This window comes from Pyrgilauda ruficollis, unplaced genomic scaffold (genome assembly GCF_017590135.1).
Source record: "Pyrgilauda ruficollis isolate IOZ18807 unplaced genomic scaffold, ASM1759013v1 scaffold18, whole genome shotgun sequence".
Classification (NCBI taxonomy): domain Eukaryota; kingdom Metazoa; phylum Chordata; class Aves; order Passeriformes; family Passeridae; genus Pyrgilauda; species Pyrgilauda ruficollis.
This window is the reverse complement of record NW_024516984.1, coordinates 989406-1007450: the sequence shown is the minus strand read 5'-3', so window position 1 is coordinate 1007450 and position 18045 is coordinate 989406. Positions and strand designations below refer to the sequence as shown.

At 37.1% G+C, this 18045-nt stretch overlaps 1 protein-coding gene across 1 annotated transcript in view; it reads right to left on the bottom strand.

Moving 5' to 3' along the window:
* Nucleotides 1-733: 733 nt before the first annotated feature.
* TRIQK (triple QxxK/R motif containing) overlaps nt 734-18045 on the bottom strand; it is a 58645-nt gene continuing 41333 nt past the window's right edge. The window contains exons 3-4 of the mRNA XM_041464537.1: nt 14742-14827; nt 734-4809 (exon numbers count right to left, since the gene is read on the bottom strand). Coding sequence (XP_041320471.1) covers nt 4696-4809; nt 14742-14827 — 200 coding nt within the window. The 3' untranslated portion in view covers nt 734-4695. The remainder of the gene's footprint in view (nt 4810-14741; nt 14828-18045) is intronic.

Below are 18045 nucleotides of genomic sequence, written 5' to 3'. Positions count from 1 at the left end.
GTCAATTAAATGAATTGATGAACTGCAAAAAAAAAAAATATTTTCACTCTTGGAAATGTGTAGAAAGAAATACATCTACAAAAATGCATTATGGCAAACTAAGAGGATGATGGAGAAAAGTACTGCAAAATATCTCCACTGGCTCTTTCAGGAAAAAATATTGTAAGCATAAGATCACAGATAATCTTTGCCAATTTATTCATCTCATGGCTTCACTTCCCAAAGTGCAGGCATAATCCACTGTAAAATCTTTTAGGATGCAGTTCCAATATCGCATTTCTGCTGTCTTATTGATGTGCCATACTGTTATTTCCTTAGTCATAAGCACCACTAATTACTATGCTACTGTAAGCAGAACTTGAAATGCGATCAAGATCTGTATTATCTTTTTGGTTGGCACTCTAACTTGCCTACTCTGCTTTTCAAGTACGTTCTCTACAGAAAATTGTCCTGAATGCATTTGACCTTCACCAACTGGCTCAGTTGTGCCTTACAGGGACGACAATCCCTTATCAATCATCACTCTGCTGGGAGCTCCTAGCAGCATTTTCCTTCTGAAAATGGCAGCATTCAAAACTTGGCCCTAAGTCAGCAGATGAGCCCTTCCACGGTAGCAACCTTCATGGAAGAGGCATGAACAGTATGCAGGGCTTTCACTGTGCTCTCCTTTAGTAGAATTGCTCAAAACCTGTGTTTTCAAACAAAACTTTTAGGTCAGCTGCTCTAGAGAACATCTAAGTAAACAGAAGAGTTTGCTCATGTTGAAGCTATTTGCAGTTATGTGTTGCAGCACAATCTCCCAGTCTACAAGTCCTGCTCCAGACCAGCTACAGCTGGTCTGATGCATGGAAGGAGCTGATTCTGAATCACATGGTGTCTATATCATATGCAACAGTGAACTTCAACTACAGCATTCAAGAAAAGTTTAAATGTATCTCTAGGGTCTATTAGGGAAATGCTTAACGTGCCTCCTAAGCTTCCAGTAAAATATGTTTATGGACTCTAGGTAGTAGAGCCTAGAGCCTTTCCTTGACAATGTTCACTAGAAGCACCACTAAAAATACTAGACTGTGGCTTCAGTCCTGAGATGGTCTACATGCTGGTTCTGCTTCTGAAGAATCAAAGAGAAAAGGAAAACCACCTCGGAAGATGTGCTGAGCAAAATCACTTGTGGAAGACTGTTATGCCTTCCTAGCCAGAGATTCTTCCAGACAGGACATCTGCTCCTACCCACAGCACAAGGACCCAGTACAGGCATCTCCTCCACAACCTCTGCTAGAAAGAAATTCAGTTTACTCCAGGAGTAGAGGGCAACTACTGATGTCTATGTTTTCCTTCAGGTGAATATCTTTGAAAAAACTCATTAAGCCACATTTGCCATGTAAATTATTTGATCACTAATCCTTCTTTGAAACAAGCATATAAACTTTTATAATAAAAAAGTCTCGTACAACTCAAGTGATAGAGCTGCGTGGATAAACTCCTTCTCAGAAGGAGATCTCTCTATCAGTATTGGGTAGGATGCCAAAGGAAGTTCTCTCCATTGTCTCTTAAGTATTCATAGGCCACATTTAGTTTTATATGAGTTTAGTGGCTAGAACAGCCTAAAGTTATCCAGATATTCTAAAACTGACATCAGTGCTTACTTTTGATCATTTTGCTGTTTAGATTAATGTCCTTTCAAATGTATACATAAATCAGTGTGTTCAACACTAATAAGAGAACCAAAATAGAAAAAAAAATCATTTATTAATAAAATAGACACCGAGCAACTCATACAAAGATAGATGGTCCAAAATCCAAAAGGCATATTTCAATCTCAGATATAATTAAGGGCAAAATAAACCACATGTCCCATTAGGAATTATTGTATTGATAAGAGAAGATGTGTATTTGCTGCAGCATTTACCATGTATTTCTACATACACTGAACAGAAGTCTACCCGGTCTAAGCAAAAAGAAATTTTCCTGTCACATGAGAATATCCTTCTAGTACCTGAAGGGAGCCTACAAACAGATTGACTTTTTACAAAAGCATGTAGTAACAGCACGAGACAGAGTTGATTCATACTAAAAGGGAGTAAGTTTTGATTAGACATTGAGAAAAAATTATTCATTCTGTGGGTGGTGAGGCACTGCAACAGGTTGCCCAGGGAAGCTGTGGACGCCCCATCCCTGGGAGTGTTTGACAGCAGGACGGTGCTTTGAGCAATGTGCTCTAGTAGAAGTGCCTCTGCCCATGAGAGAGGTGTTGGAAATAGATATCTTTTGCATCCTTTCTAATGCAAACCATTCAATGATTTCATGATTCTATGATCTTTCATGCAAATGAAAAGACCTAATCCAAACAAAGCCAACAGACAAATGGCAAACTGTGGGCAATATGGACTCATAAGCCACACATCAGGGAAGCTGATAAAATCACATATATATGCACTTCAGATTTGATCTTATTTACAGTTATGGGAAATGGAATATTCCTGTTCTAGGAACTTCTTATTCATAAATTTGACAGTAAGAATTGCTTGCTTTTTAACACAACCAACAGAGAGAGCAGGTTATGAGATGACCTGCATGAAGGGAGTCTTTCTCAGACCATACATGTGACATTAAGGAAGCAATCCTTCCAGCATGTTAGAGAACATGAAAACTGCTAATGTAAAGCAACAGGAGAGGCCTGCAGCTTTCTATGACATGTGGTTGGGTGCTGGCAGAGTGAAAGGCATGTCACATCCAAGGAGACAGCTTGTGATATGCTTTTTCCTCCACTGGAAGTTGGGCCATGTGTCAGATAATGCTTCACCATAAATTCAACATGTTGCGAGGTGCTTGGTCAAGTGTGCGACTAGTAGCGGACTGTAAGTCATATGCATACATAAATGTTAGGATTTTGTGTCTCTAAGAGTCATACATAGAAAATGAGATATATTTGCATATACACATTTCTCTTTCATATATTTTTCGGAAGACTGTTGTACTCTGAATTTCTGGACTTTTTGTTTTGCATGGCATAAAGTGAATGAACACTATGACACATATGAAGTGGATCCTTAGAGACTCATAATGTATATGGTCATACTGTTACTGTATGGTTTAAAAATTAACTGTATTGATCCAAGTTTCTTAAGTGGTGATAATGGGACTGTGTCAATTTAAAAGAAATATATTTTCCATTATAATATTTGCTGTGATTTGCATCCCTTTGTCTTCAAAATAACTATAAGAAATCTTAGCCAGCCATCTCGGGAACAAGACAGTAAATACCTCAGTTGCAATTAAACCTAACATTCAGCTCTGAAATTTATGACAAAGGCAAAACCAAGCCTCAGAATTACGAAAACTTTTCTGAAAGTCAGTCTGCCTAAATTTCCTTGCTACATTCAGCAACAACGGCTCTACATGTTCTTGATATCAAACCGAATCAGAACTGAATCTCAGTCAGAGAAAGACTGACCACACTTTTAAGAGGATTAAAACTGAGTCTTTACATCCACAAGCTCAGTTCTATGCCAAAATCAAAGCAGAACAGGATAAAACCAGAATTTTAAAGCTCCCTGCAGCTGCTCTGACACACCAAATTCTTCAAGTGACTTTTGGTTATCAAAAGGAACAAAAATGCTACCTACAGTGCCTAATTTGAAAGGTACTTCGCAAGAACTGAGGGATGTAATGGAGCCAAGATTTACCAGTTATTAGTATGCCAGGAGAAAAAGTGTTTTCTTATTACTTACAGCCTCTCACATTAGTTTGATGATTAATATGATTGTATAACTGGAAAGGAATGTTTTTATACAACATGCCCCTAATAGGTAGAGCAAGTTGATACCAAAACCATCAGGAAGAGCATAATTAAAACACAATTTTGACTTTATATTAATAGTAGACCAATACACTAATTAAAACCAACATTGACTAAACTTTCTATTTACACTAGTTCAGACAGCACAGGAGGCAAAGAACTGTGTTTCAGAAGCATATGCGAATGTTAGAGCTTCTGTCATCCAGGTGCCATTTCTAACAGAACACATGTGTGCTGAACAGTTGGCAAAAGAATGAAAAAGATTACTGCAGATATATGGGCACACAGAATCTGGAATGACAGAAAATTAAGTCCATATAGAAGGTGACAGACTGCTTGTAAGAAGATAGTCTTTTCCTACAATTTCTTCCATCTTCATGCATGCGCACACATGCATGCACAAGGAAGATTAAAAGGGAGAGAAAGGATGAGGGTGTTTTGATATATTATAAAGACAAATGAAGAAAAGACTTTTTACTTGGTATTTCTGCTTTCTTTTCAGAAAGGAACAGGAAACGAATTTGGTTATTAGGAAGCTCTGATTCCTAAATTTGGTCAAGGCAGACACTCCTGTGAAGTCAGCATCAATACCCATGATAATAGTAGCACCTGTCTTTTGACATCGAAGTTCTCTGCCTGAGAAAAACATAATGTAAACAATAAACTTCATGTATTGTACTGTTGCTCCTAGCTTTGGTGTCAGACAAATACACTTGGCCAGGCATAAGTGTTCTTCTTTTGGAGACCTGGAATGTGACTGACGTATTGCAAAACTTTCTTATGAATTTGGACTGCAAGAAATGGCATAGTTGACTGTCTTACAGTGAAGGGACCGTGTGTTTCTATGTAGTCTTGTTGAAGCTGAAGAAATCTTGATGACAGATTCATTGCATCTGCTAGTTTTCATCTGGGTCCAGATCAAGGTCAACTTCACTGGAAACATTAAGATAAAAAAAAGCATAGAAAGCCAACAAAAATACCAGTATAGCTGCAAGGACAAGGGCAACTTCCTGTAGAAATAAAAGAAAACAAAAACCTGTTAGAAATAATACCATATTTTCAGATTAATCAGGAATAAATATTATTTCCCTTCTACAATGCACATCAAAATAACATCAGACACAGTATAATTGCATAAGGCATTGATACTTCAATGATTTCTCTATTGTGGTTACCATTCCAAATGTTGTAGAAGCCATTTACTTAATGAAGATTTTGGTGAGTTTGATATACATCAGAAAGAGAATATTTAGCTTAAAAATCTTTAGTCTTACCTAGAAATAGAGCTTTATATCTTTTTATTATCCAATTCCTTCTTTTTTAAAGGAAAAGACAGAATTCACAAACCACAGTTTTGAACACAAATTTAAGTTATGAATTTACACTGTGAATTTTGATGTTTTCTAGCAATATGTTACTGCTTTTTGCCAACAAATTTGTAATTTTTTAATGAAGCAAACACAGTATGGTGGAAGTCAATGAAAATTGCTACCTCTACCTCCCAACCTCCTGGTATACAGTACAACATGGAACTACAAACTCCCTCAGAATTGGATGAAACTTTTCTTTCTTCAGCTCTGCAATAAGGCAAAAAGCACAACAATTTGCACTTGCCTCTCTTCCCATAAAATATTGCAACTTGCTGCATCTTCCTTAATTAACATAAAAGAGACTTCCAAAGTATACATGATTTATAGCAGCTTTCAGAAGCACAAAAATGTTTTTATACTACACATTATACTCATTATGTGACTGCCTATCATCTTAAGGCTGGACTCTGTAAAAATGCAATTACAGTACAATCATCCTCTTAATATTTCTTCTATTTCCTGTATTTCTTTCCTTTTTATTTCATTCAAAGACACCATTATTTCACATTTTTAAGTTTCTATTTTTCTGTAAGGCACAGCACACTTCCTGAGTGTTGACTCTCATTTTGCTAGACAATGAAAGATGAAAGATAAATTTGAGAAAAATCCTTATGCCCCTTCAGCTCACAGAAAGTATGACTTTATAGATAACAACATCTACTGCTTGACTCCTGATCATCATGATGAACTTTTAAAATTGTGCACTCAAGATGCTCCAAAGGTTAGTCTGTACCTCCAAACCCCACTCTCCCTCTAAGGAAAGAAGCAAAACTTCCCCTCCAATTCTCAGCTTCATGTTAAGCTATAAAACAATTACATCCGAACAATCCCAATGTACATTGAAAATGAGAGAAGAAAAAAGTTCAGTGATTTTATAATAACTGATCTGAATTGGTACAGAAGATGTCACATCAAACCTACTCTGTCAGTGGGACTGAAAAGAGATGCCTACACTGAAACAAGACAAGAAGACACCCTTTACTGTCCAAGGAGAGAATCTGTCCATCTTGTGTCCTCTAAGAGAGGCCAGGTGAATTCTTCCCAAAAATTACCATTTCTCTCCTTAGACTAGAAGGCAGTGCAGATGGTACCTCTTGTGTGCACTGTGGGATTAATCCCACCCAGCATCTCTAGGTTGGTGGTGGCTTTGCAACCAGCATTGTGTTCACTGACATGAAGGAGTTAAAACTGTGCATTTCATTTTTAAAAGTCTAGCCCATAATCTGGCATTCTTCTATAGAGCAGCATTTAATTTGCATTTACATTAATGCATTGTATAGTTTATCAGAATGTTGGATCAATAATTCAACATATGCCATCTAATAAATTTTGAAATACTACTGCCTAGTTGGCATATGTTCTATAGGAGCATATTCTTTATTCTATAGAAACCTTTGCTTTCTATTTTATATGGATGATTGAGATGTCCTTTAAATTTGTTTTACCACATTAAAATTGCTCCTGCAAATTTGCTGAGGTTGTTTGCTACAGATTTCAACTACATTTTCCTCTTAGAATTGTACCATCCTCTGAACTTCATCCTCCTGATTTCATGATTTGATTTAAAAAAAAAAGTACATTTAATTCACTCATATATTAAAGGAAAGTGATTTTTGCTTTGTTGCAGTTGCAACACGTCAGTATCTCACAAAAGGGCATGGCAGCATCAGACAGGTTTCATTTATTTCCTTGTATCCACAGCTGTGCACCCAGACCCATCTGGCCACACAGCTACTAATCTTAAGAGGATGTAATAAACAAGTGACATACAACTGCAGGCTCCATCTGCTCAGGAGAGTGGACAACAAAACCGCACAATGCAGGCACCGTTCACACTTGACACAGAGAGCAAATTCATTCCAGTATTAAAAAGTTTTTCCCTTGTTTGGACGCCACACTTCCCACACTTTCTGCTTTACAATAGGTTTACCTTTCCCCTTCCTTCTCCTCAGTCTCCCTTAAGAAATGCTCTGAGTAGCAGCAGCAAACTTTTCAGGAGCCTTTGCATTAAAGATTTGTTTCAAAGGAAGTGAAATTGGGAAAATCTTGAGTTTTATTCTCAGGCTGCCCAGTAACTGCTTGACAGAAGCAGTTCTTTAATTCATCTGCCTAAGTTTCACAGTGAGTAACACTGTGATAACAATACTATTTTTCTTGCACAGCCACTAGGAACTGTGTGGGTGGATCTGTATTTATTATGCCTGGGAATGAAAAGTCTTACTAAAACTCCAGGTTCAAGAATTATGCAAGAACCTTAGTTTTGAGTTACTGAAAAACGCAGAGTAACAAAAATATAAAATAAATGGCCTTACAAAGGACATCTGGCTCTCAGCTAGGAATATGCAGTCTCTTAAGAATTGCATCCAGTTTATGGACTTTTATAAACATAAATTTTGCAAGGTAAATAGCAAATGAGATGCTGCACCACTGTACTGTATTTGCAACAACAGATATATATTGTCATTTTAATTTGTTTTATACTTTTCAGGCTTTGCTATTTGTATTTTAAGTCATGCATAGAAATGAAATGTTAAAATACTCCCTGCTTGGCATATATAGCTCCCTTTCTCTTGCACTTTATGGATCATCCCCATCATCCTCTGCAAAATCCATTTACTCAAAGGATTTTACCATGAATAATTAAAGAATAGAGAAAAAGTTCTATAGAAATAAACTTAAAATGATCAGAGGGCTTTTTCTCCTTTTTTTTTTCTTTTATATCATGGTACAGAACACTAGGAAACAACATTTCTACTCTCAAATCCCAAAGTAAAGTCATAGAAGACTTTAAAAAGGAACAGAATTTTCTATTTTATTCTCTTACATGTAGAACAGCATATGTAGAACCCTACTGATTTCAGTTTGATTAAGTTTTCCAGAAACTTTTCATAAAAGAAACGCATACCATTACAGCATGATGTGGATTTAATTCTCTTATAATTTTTTGTCAGTTTTATGTCTCTCATGCCAAAATACTTGGATTATGTCCTCAAATTCACCCTGATGGACCAAGTGGCAGAGCTGGGATCTAAACAAGATTAATCAGGAATGGAGGTGAGGAAAAAATGTTAGCTATGATAACACAAATTTGGACACTGTGTATGGCAGCTTCATATCCTACACATATAGAGAAGTATCATACTTCCAGGAAACGTCAGGGGGGGTTTTACATGTTTTTAAATTGCCCTTCAAATAGAATCACACCTTTTTACCTGAAACCTGCTTAAAACTAAGTGAAAGAGTAGCACAAATTGCTCTCTTTGAATTGCTAAATTCTCCCTAGCTCTTTCTGAAAAGAGATGAAAAGAAAATCATGCTGACCAAGGATACCTGTAAAAATAAATATATAGGAACTGACAATCTTTTTATCTCATATAGTTTTTAACTGAAGACTTTAGGTGGATATTCACTGCGATCATGTTTTAGAGTTTCAACAAAATTGTATTTATAAATGAATGTTTACGTCTTTAATGCAGGACATTCTACAGCTAACAGAAGGCAACAAAAGTAATTTATGAACTTTTAGCCACACTTTTTAGGTCCCAATTTTTTACTGTGAAAATTTCAGATGGAAGAAAGACCATTGTTGTCTCAAATAATGAGAACAAGGTACTACTAGAGAGTCATCGAAAACACCTGGCTATATGCCTACAAAACAACAGGGTTGTTCATTTTGAAACAGCTAGATGCAAAATAATATATACAGGTATCAAAGATGCATACAGTACCTATAAAGTGGAGTACTTACAAAGTTTCTGCCTTGAAAAACTGTGACTCTAAGAAGGTCTTTGGATTTCATGGGTAACTACTCCCCCAGTGTGATTTCTGGATGCACAAAGGTGGAGGGATTTCCAGCAGAGAGATGACCAGTATTTATTTTATCATAGAGAAGAATGAGAGGTAGTTTGATTACAGCATATAATTATATGCACCTGTATTTAAGTAAAGCATTTCACAGTGTGGGGTCCCTTTATCCTGTTTACAAGAAACTTTCAAGGCCCAGCTGCAGTTAGATAAGTTCAGCCTTTAACTAAGATACCAATTTTTAGGAGCAAGAATGATTGAACACTCTTCAGGAAAATATGGACTTTCATACCTGTGAGTCCTTTACAATCTGATCTCTCTCAAAAAAGCATGTTTTTATTTAGCAATTGGAAAGAATACTTCAACTTTGGCTTGTGTGAAAAGAAGGATGTGGCTGCCAAAAGTCAGCAAACTCAGCTCTCCTAGCTGCTCCTCTCCTTCAGGGCCCTAAGAAAACTCAGATTACTTCCATGGTCAGTGCTACATTCTGAACCCCACAAGTTATTGCAAGTAATAGCACCCTATGTTTAACTGCTCAGACTTTCATATATAGCATCACAAGTTTTCTGATGTTGACATTTTTCTCCAATTGTATTGGTTTAATTTCTAGAATTTGAGGGTTTGCTGTAGCTGATTATTCTTTGAAGTGCTGCAGACTGGTCCTAAATAGAGACATAAGAAGGTTTGAGAAAGATGGTACAAAAAATACTCCTAAAATTTTGCTTAGTGCATCTTCTTCACATCTCAAACCACCATGATTACAACACTTATGTGTTCAGGTCAGGCAAGGATCTGATTTTGTTCTTCCCTTTGTATGTGTTGTTTCCCCTCCCTTTCATTTCAAGGTCAGGGATCAAAGCCTGACTACAGGGATAACTGGGAATATACTCTTTATCCATTGCTGGCACATTAAGCTGCTCTGCATTTTGTGAGACACATAAGTTCGTCTGAAGACCCAGTATTTTGGCCATTACAAAGTGCTTGGACTTTGTAGAAAGTATTTGGATGAAATTTTATGATCTGTAACATATAGAAGTGCAGATCAAATGATCTAACAGTCTCTTGTGGCCTTAATTTCTACAAAGCTATGAAACTGTATCTTGAAAAATGTAGTTCACTAACTTAGCAGATTATGAGCAGCATGAAATTGGAGAATATCCTTTGCTAAAATACACCAGGAATGTGTTGTTATCTATTCCTATCTAACTTGTTCCAGATGAGAGAAATGCTCCATAGTGAGGTATCTAACTACACAACAGATTAAGCAGATATGCAAAAGAATGACAGACAGTAAGTTTTCACTTTGTTTAGGAAACATTTTTTCCTTAGCTGCATCGATGTACTGTGTTGCTAATAATTCTCTCTGGAGTGATATTCTGCAGTCAGTAATGTCTTTGCAAGTACTTTGCAAATACTACTGTTAAGATTTGTGCCTACCTTTCAAGAAGAGAGAAAACTTCATCACTTGTCCCATGGACTACTGATTTGTTCTTGCAGCCTGTGAAAAAAATCTTTCCCCAAGAGCTCCCATAACTTTTGGTCTCTGCGTACCAAACTCCAGCAATCTGGGGGCCACGCTTCCACACTTTTCAAACCATTTTCGGCTTGTCACCCTCCTGCTGGCATGTTTTCCTCACCCAATGAGAGCAGAGCTAGCACCAGCGGTGGAAAGGCCTTCCTGCTCTACTTGGTAAGGATGAACAGCTGGGCTTCCAGCAGCACAAGCCCCATACAGAAGGCCAACAAAATGACCCAGAGAAAGTTCAGAGGCTCCCTTTTTGGTACTGCTACAAAGGATTTTTTCTTATCTGAACACCAGGAGACATATAGCACATTGCTTTCTCTTGGAGCTGTTTCTCGAGACTGGGTCCTGCTTTTCCAAGAGACACAATGTATTTTGGCACTGTCTACATTAGTGTCACATATACAAACAGAGCCAGTACAATAGCTCTGCTACAATATTTAATCTTTAAACATGTTTAAAGAGCAAATATGACACACCAAGTACTAGCATGGTCACCCTGCTTGAACTAACTTTGGATAGTTATTAGTGCTCAGCTGCTTCTCTGACATTATCAACACAGATAAAAATTCCTCATTGGGGAAATTAAAAACTACTAAATGCCAGTGACTGAAAGAAACTTTGTTACTTTAAACCTTGCATTAAAACGACAAGGCAATCAAAGTTTGACAAGACAAGCTAATTAGTATGCCAGCGATGAAATGTGAAGACTCTCCAGGGGATTGGTTCTCAAAAGTTTTATGTCATTTATAGGGCCTTTTCTTAAGCTAATGTTGTCAGCTCTCATGGTGAAATACACAACAGTTGAATTTCATTATCCTTGTAGAAATTAAGGACTAAAATCCCTTCACTAATTTCTAGTCCTCTTTTTTTCTGCCCTAAATACTACACTAAGTCTTAGTTTACAGCCAGGCATGTAATTTCTTCAGGACACTAATGCAAAACAACCCTAGAGTTATCAATGACATAAAAAAGCCTATTGCTTTAAGTGGCTGTATGGTGCTTATTGTGTTAGCTTATTGTGTGTATGTATTTCACAGAACTACAAACATATTCCCCTTTCCCAGAGAGTTTATACTTTTACATTTATTCTTCCTCTACAATATTTTTATTAGCTTCAACTTAGCTTTTTAGATTAATTTATTTTGAAATGCTGCATACTGCATCATGTACTGAATAGATACATATAAAAACAAACTACATTTGAAATACACATATGTGTCTGATTTCTTCTCAAAGATTTACAAGAACTTTGGACATTTCTATTTAAAGTACCTATTTATTACATTGCATTGTAGTTATATGAATTTTTTTTTTTCTCTCAACACAGATTTAAGTTAATCAATTGGTACAACACAGAATTAGGGCCTACAAAATAAAAAAAGACTAAAATCCCAGCCTTTGGAAGGTGAATCATGTTGCTTATTACCACTCCTCCTCCCAGGGAAAAGGAGTAGTTTTTAAGAGACAGTGGGGAGTGGAAATGGGTTTCTGCTTGGGGTGGCAGGTGAATTCCCTGCAGACCTACCTCACCTCTCCAGGTGCCACAACAGATATGAGGCCCTGGAATCTGAGGACCAGGGAGATGAGGATGTGAATGAAGATCCATCCAGGTTAGAGGGGTTGCCTAGGGCAGGACAACCTACCCTGCACATCAAAACCTCCTCAATTAAGAAAAACATAAGGATAATATTGGTACACTGGTGAACTCCCTTTTGAGAGGAATGGAGGGCCCAATATGCCAACTGGATCCAGCCTATAGGGAGGTGTGTGAGCCTTGGGGAAATCACCAACAAACTTCCCAGCTTGGCATGGCCCACTGACTATTGCCCACTGGTTTTCCAGGTGGACACATACAAAGTCCCAAAAAGACTAAGGATGATCAAGCGGGACCTCAGGGCATTGAGACAACTGGTCAAAGGATCTGAAGAACAAATTGCGTTCTCTTCTGTCCTGCCAGGTGCTGTCACACCAAACATAAGTTGTCAAGAATTATTTCAAAAATTACCCAGACCACAACAGAGGAGGATTTAGGATAGCTGTGGAGGATGGATGTAAAAAGATGGCACTTGACAGCTGGAGGATCTTAACGCCAGACTGAGCAAAACAAGCCGTGCTCGAGAGAGGGATACAGGTTATGAGGCTTCACAACTAAGAAGCCTCTCCAGGGGTAAGGAAGGAGATTTCCCTACAGACACTCCAGAAGCATCTACTGCCCATGGTGAAGTTCTGCTGCTGGAGGGATTGAGCAGGGTGAAGAGCTGTCACTGTGAGGTAGGAAAGGTGCACCTTTACCTCAAGACATTAAATACACTTTGCTTCCATGCTGAGCACTGTGGGTTCTGTAAGCAGAAGTGCACAGTTTACTCTACAGAAATTGCCCATGTTCTGGTAGAAGTATTGTAACATTTACTAAGCCTGAGGTTGTTGGCATTAAGCAGGCTCAGCGAAAAGCATGCATTTAGAAGCCCTGCCTTCCTTCCCCTACAAGCAAATCCCCAAAGAGAAAGGTGCCCAACTTGCCTTCTTTTTTGCTTCAGCTCTGTCAGCTTTTCTCAGCAATTTGGAAGCAAAATAAATTACTGTGATCTATTTGGGGATGATCCAGATTTTTTTTTAAGGTCCAGAAGCACAAAAACATATTACAGCCAGAAGAAGATATTTGAAAGAAATTTTTTTTTTTTTTAAGGCAAAAGCAGAATTGTAAACCTGAGACATCACACAGTACAACTAGCAGAACCCCAGAAACACACCCATTCAGGACCTGGACAGCACATGTGCACCTTGATGGCAAAAGTCCTTTATTCACTAATACTCAATTCTTCATTACATATACGATTACACATATGCTTTCCCATTCACCCTCATTTTTAGGAAAGAATTACTTAAGAAAACAAGGAAATGAAACAGGTTTTGAAGGACTAAATCTCATACTCTTCTCACTTGTGAAAGACATGCAAAAACATGTTCATTTTAAAAGAATTAGGCTGTACACTAAGCCTCCAAGTAGAACATCACTTTTAAAAGGTCATGCCATTGAGAGAAAAATGAAAATGAAAAGGAAAATTTAATAAGAAAAGAAGGAAAAGGAACTCAAAAGGTTAATAATTTATCCTTTAAACAAAAAAGGCAATCTACTTTTTCTCATTAAAACCTGACACACAGCACTAACTGAGGAGATTATGTTGTGAAAACATACTGCATCACACGGTAATGCTTGATCGAGATCAGCAATCAGGAGCAAAAAGAAAGCACTGTTTCGTGATTATAATAGCAAATTCTGGAAGACAACCAAATACATCATCTGGCAGCCTAAGAGCTGTTACAGCTTGGTAGTAATACCTTGGCATTTGCTATAAGCTATAACTTGAAAAAATTGATTTCTCATCTGCCAGCAACAAGAAAATGTTCTCCTTTTAACATTTCTGAAGTTTCTTTTACTAGAATACTCAGATAATGGATCTACTTTTTTATTTTCCTCAGGTTTTACTCTTGCTGTAAAGTTAATAGTGTATCAGTTAGATTAAAAAAAATAAATTTGAGGAAAAAATACTGGAGGCAACATAAATAATGTGTGTTCAGATAGATCCCGTTTTGATGACACACCAGGTCATAGATAACCAAGAATATTTCCAATTGTCCTCCTTGCTCATATTCACAGCTGTGATGTAAAATAATTGTTATACTTCATACCTGCCTGAAAAGGGAACACTTTCAAAATAAAGTTTAGTACTTTTCCATATGTTTTCCTTTGATGTTAGTTAAGCCTTCTTTTTGCAAGTCAGAAGCAGTACACAAGGGTGCAAACTGAGACAATAATGCTGAGAATTAACAATACTTAAAAAACCCAGTCTTTAAATTACTACTGGTATAGGATGAGAAGAGGAACATGAGAAATGTTTATTGTAATTTGTCTAACTATATGAAATAGTTGAAGAATTTGTTCTGTGTGTAGACAGGCTCCCTAAAACCATCAGTTTTCTGAGCACACAGTACTTTAAACCTTAAAGTAAACATGCATCATAACAAGGACATAGACTACCTAAAATCTTTCAGCACTTCAAACATTCAAGTCATTTTAGGGTTAAGTAAAAGCAGTTAATCATAAATATTTTAGATTCTAGCATTCTACTTAGATTTAGAAGTGTCATAAACAATATCTCTCACAAATCAATATTCACACAGTACATCTATGGGGAAAAGAAACAAACACAAAGGTGGTTTGAGCTATCAAAGAAATCTCTACCTTTACGCCTAGTGCAGTTTTCTTGGCCTCTGCTTTTAATCTTGTAGCTCTTAACATAGGCCTGGTTTTCTTATAATCTTGTTTCCCTAGAGTAAAAAAGCATATTCAATGAAAACAACGTAAAAATAATACAAAGAATGTGAGCATTTGTTTCAGTTGAAAAGTCAGATTCAACATATTAAAAACATCCCACAGTCCAACATTTCAAACAACAGCAACTCTGTCACACAGGGATTCAATGTGTGGAACAACCATGCTTAACACAGACAGTAACAGAAACAAGATCTGACAAATCAGTGTAGAACCTGTTACTCCAGAGTGACATCAAAATACATCTGTGGATAGATATCCACTAGTACAATGTTTAATAAATTGGTCCATAGGAATCAGTCAGCAAATAAGTAGATTAAAGGTAGATTATGTTTGTCCCTCTCATTGAAATCAAAACAAAAATTTCCATTAGAATTTTTCTTGCCTAGTCATCTCTAATGCACATATAAATGTGCAAGACAAGACATTCTGTTGAATGTAAAGGTTTGTAATTCTGAACTGGAACATTATTTGCAGGCATCAGAACTCAGAGATATGGAGACAGTCTAAGTAAATGCTAATAAAATCACTGCTTAACACCATCTGCTTGTAGAAACACGTTACACAAAATCTTCTAGATTAACTTTCTACAAGTTACAGGAGCTATCTCTTGCAGCCACAAAGAGTGCAGCCCAGGGCTTGATTACACTGACTGCATATGAACTGAGTTCAGAGGAGGACATGTAAGCATTCAGAAATGGTAAAAATGGTATAAATCATTTATCTCAACTTATTAACGAGCATAAAACACCTGACATCTCTCAGGGATATTTCTGCTGTCTGAAAGGCCTGTTACTGTTGTATTATGAACTACTAACCACAGCTTCTTTCAGTTAACAGAAGTACAGATAGTCACAAAAGGAGAAGAAAACGAAGAATCTGTGAAGAAACTGCTCAGAGGGATACAGCCTCAGTACAACTGCTTTGGCTTTTTAAAAAAGTCCTTTTTATTTTTTCCCTCCTAATGCATACATATCTTTTTTTTCTTTAGGCCTAATTCCAAAACTAAACTATAATGCTTAAAGCAGAGTGTTTGGCCTATTTCAAATCACTAAGTTTACCTATTTGTATATTAGCTTTCATTGCTGTTACAGTCAAATAGTTTAACTTTTCCTCTAAAACTTTGTCCAGTGGTTTTGTATACAAAATCCTGTTTATCCAAGCAGATGTGATTTTACATTCATAATCAATAATGCAAACTTCTCATTTTATGGCTACCTTGAAAACTGGGATATTACTGTGTAGTGATGAAATTCTGAAATGTGAATATCTCTTTCCAGTAATACACTGGATTTATGGAAACCCACTTCTGACTTTGTCTGCTCCTTGTATCACCCTGCTCATACTCAATACAGAGATTGTCTGTGTAGCATAACGTGAATGCTGAACTTGCATCACAAGTTTGCTTTCATTATATAATCTCTCCTCAGTTCTATGGATTATATATTGGGAAGGTCTCCATACTATTCTTTGGTCAGATATTATTCATGAAAGACTTGAAATAACTTAAAAATACTTGATAACAAATGGAAAAATAACTGAAACCATATGTATTAAGAATAAAAAAAAAAAAGGCAGCATAGATCCAAGGAAACTCAGAAGACAGAGTGAAGAAAGGATGACAGAAAGAAGATTTATGTCAGAGGCTCCAATATATTCATCCAGTCAATACATCTTATTAGCAGGACAGGACCACTGCATCACTATTTTTCAGAAGTCAGTAATATCTGATAGTAGGATGCATCAGAGAGTACAGTAATTTTTTAGAACAGCTGGAGAAAGACTTGCAGAAACCACAAAAATGGCTAAGTCATGAGATGACATCAGCCAGAACGTGTTTCTTCTCCCTGAAGTCTCACATGCATACTTTTGCCATGAAATAGTTAAAAGATCTTTCTGAATTTCCATTACAAATGGCAGGAGTTCATTACTCATAAAAATACACTCCAGGCTGAAATTTGGCGTAGACACACCCCAGCCTTGAATTTTTTTGTTTGTTGCGAGCCAACTTTCATAAGTGATGCAGCTGTTCTTACTTACTTGTGAACAAACTATAGAAATGTATCAATCTGAAATGTTTTAAGCATGAAAAATATCTTCATTTAGAACTATATAACTGACAAGCACTAAGTTAAATCTCAGTTCTCATAATTCAGGTTTGCTGCTTTTCCATCAGAGGTAAATGAAACAAGACAGTCAGAAATTTCCCTTCCAGTGATGCAACAGCATTAGATAATGAAAACTAGAAAGCCTGGTAAGGTCCACTAGGAATGGGACACAAGTCAGCCAGTAAAACCCACCTCCCTTTCCTCCCATTGCCAATTCTCCCTCTTCTTCTCCACAGCTCAAATGTGAAGGTGACATGAGCAGGGGCAAATATTGCATAGAAGACCCAATCTGTGAAATACATGTATGGGCAGAACCATGTTTACTCATCCAAGTGAGAAAGCTTACTGGTGCTCTTTCCCTTGGCACCCTGCTACTCTTTATTCCAGTATCACGGCTACAGCTAAGACTGGATTCTACTTATCTAGAGCATACTTCCACATTTATATTAAGTCTGATATGAACAACTAACCCTCCTATAACAACCAGGCTATTTCAGTGATGACTCTAGAACTGGTAGTTCTCCAAATCCATGCACCTGCCATTAATTTACCACTCTCCTTGCTAAATGTAATAGCCAAAAGGAAAAAAATACGGTAGGGAAACAGTCTGAGTCCACCAAGTGCAAAAGTTTAAAAAGGGCATCTGTGGACTTCTTTGTAATGAAAACCAGATTCAGCAATCGTACTAAAAGACTCTTAAAACATGTGAACTTTCTGAGGCCTTGGGAAAGACATCTGCATTACAGGACTACAAAGAACAATGAAATGCAAAAATCCTGTCACGTGAATACTGATCATTACCACCTGGAAAACAAGCAGAAAAAAGTAATACAGGCTCCCTACAGCCTCCCTTCTTTTGGGCTTGCAAATTCAACCAGTTGGGATAAGTATATTCACACTCTCAATGTCTTCTAGTTTTATCTCACTTATCCTGCAAGCTGTCTGGTACATTTATCTGTCAGAGTCATCAGTTTAAGCTATTTCTTCTTCTCAGGAAGTGATCATCAAAGCCAGTTGAGACAGACTCATCAGACAAAGCCTCATTTGTCTGCTTTATCCAATGCCTATCTGAGACACCAAGTTTTCCTGATGGAATATATGAAGGC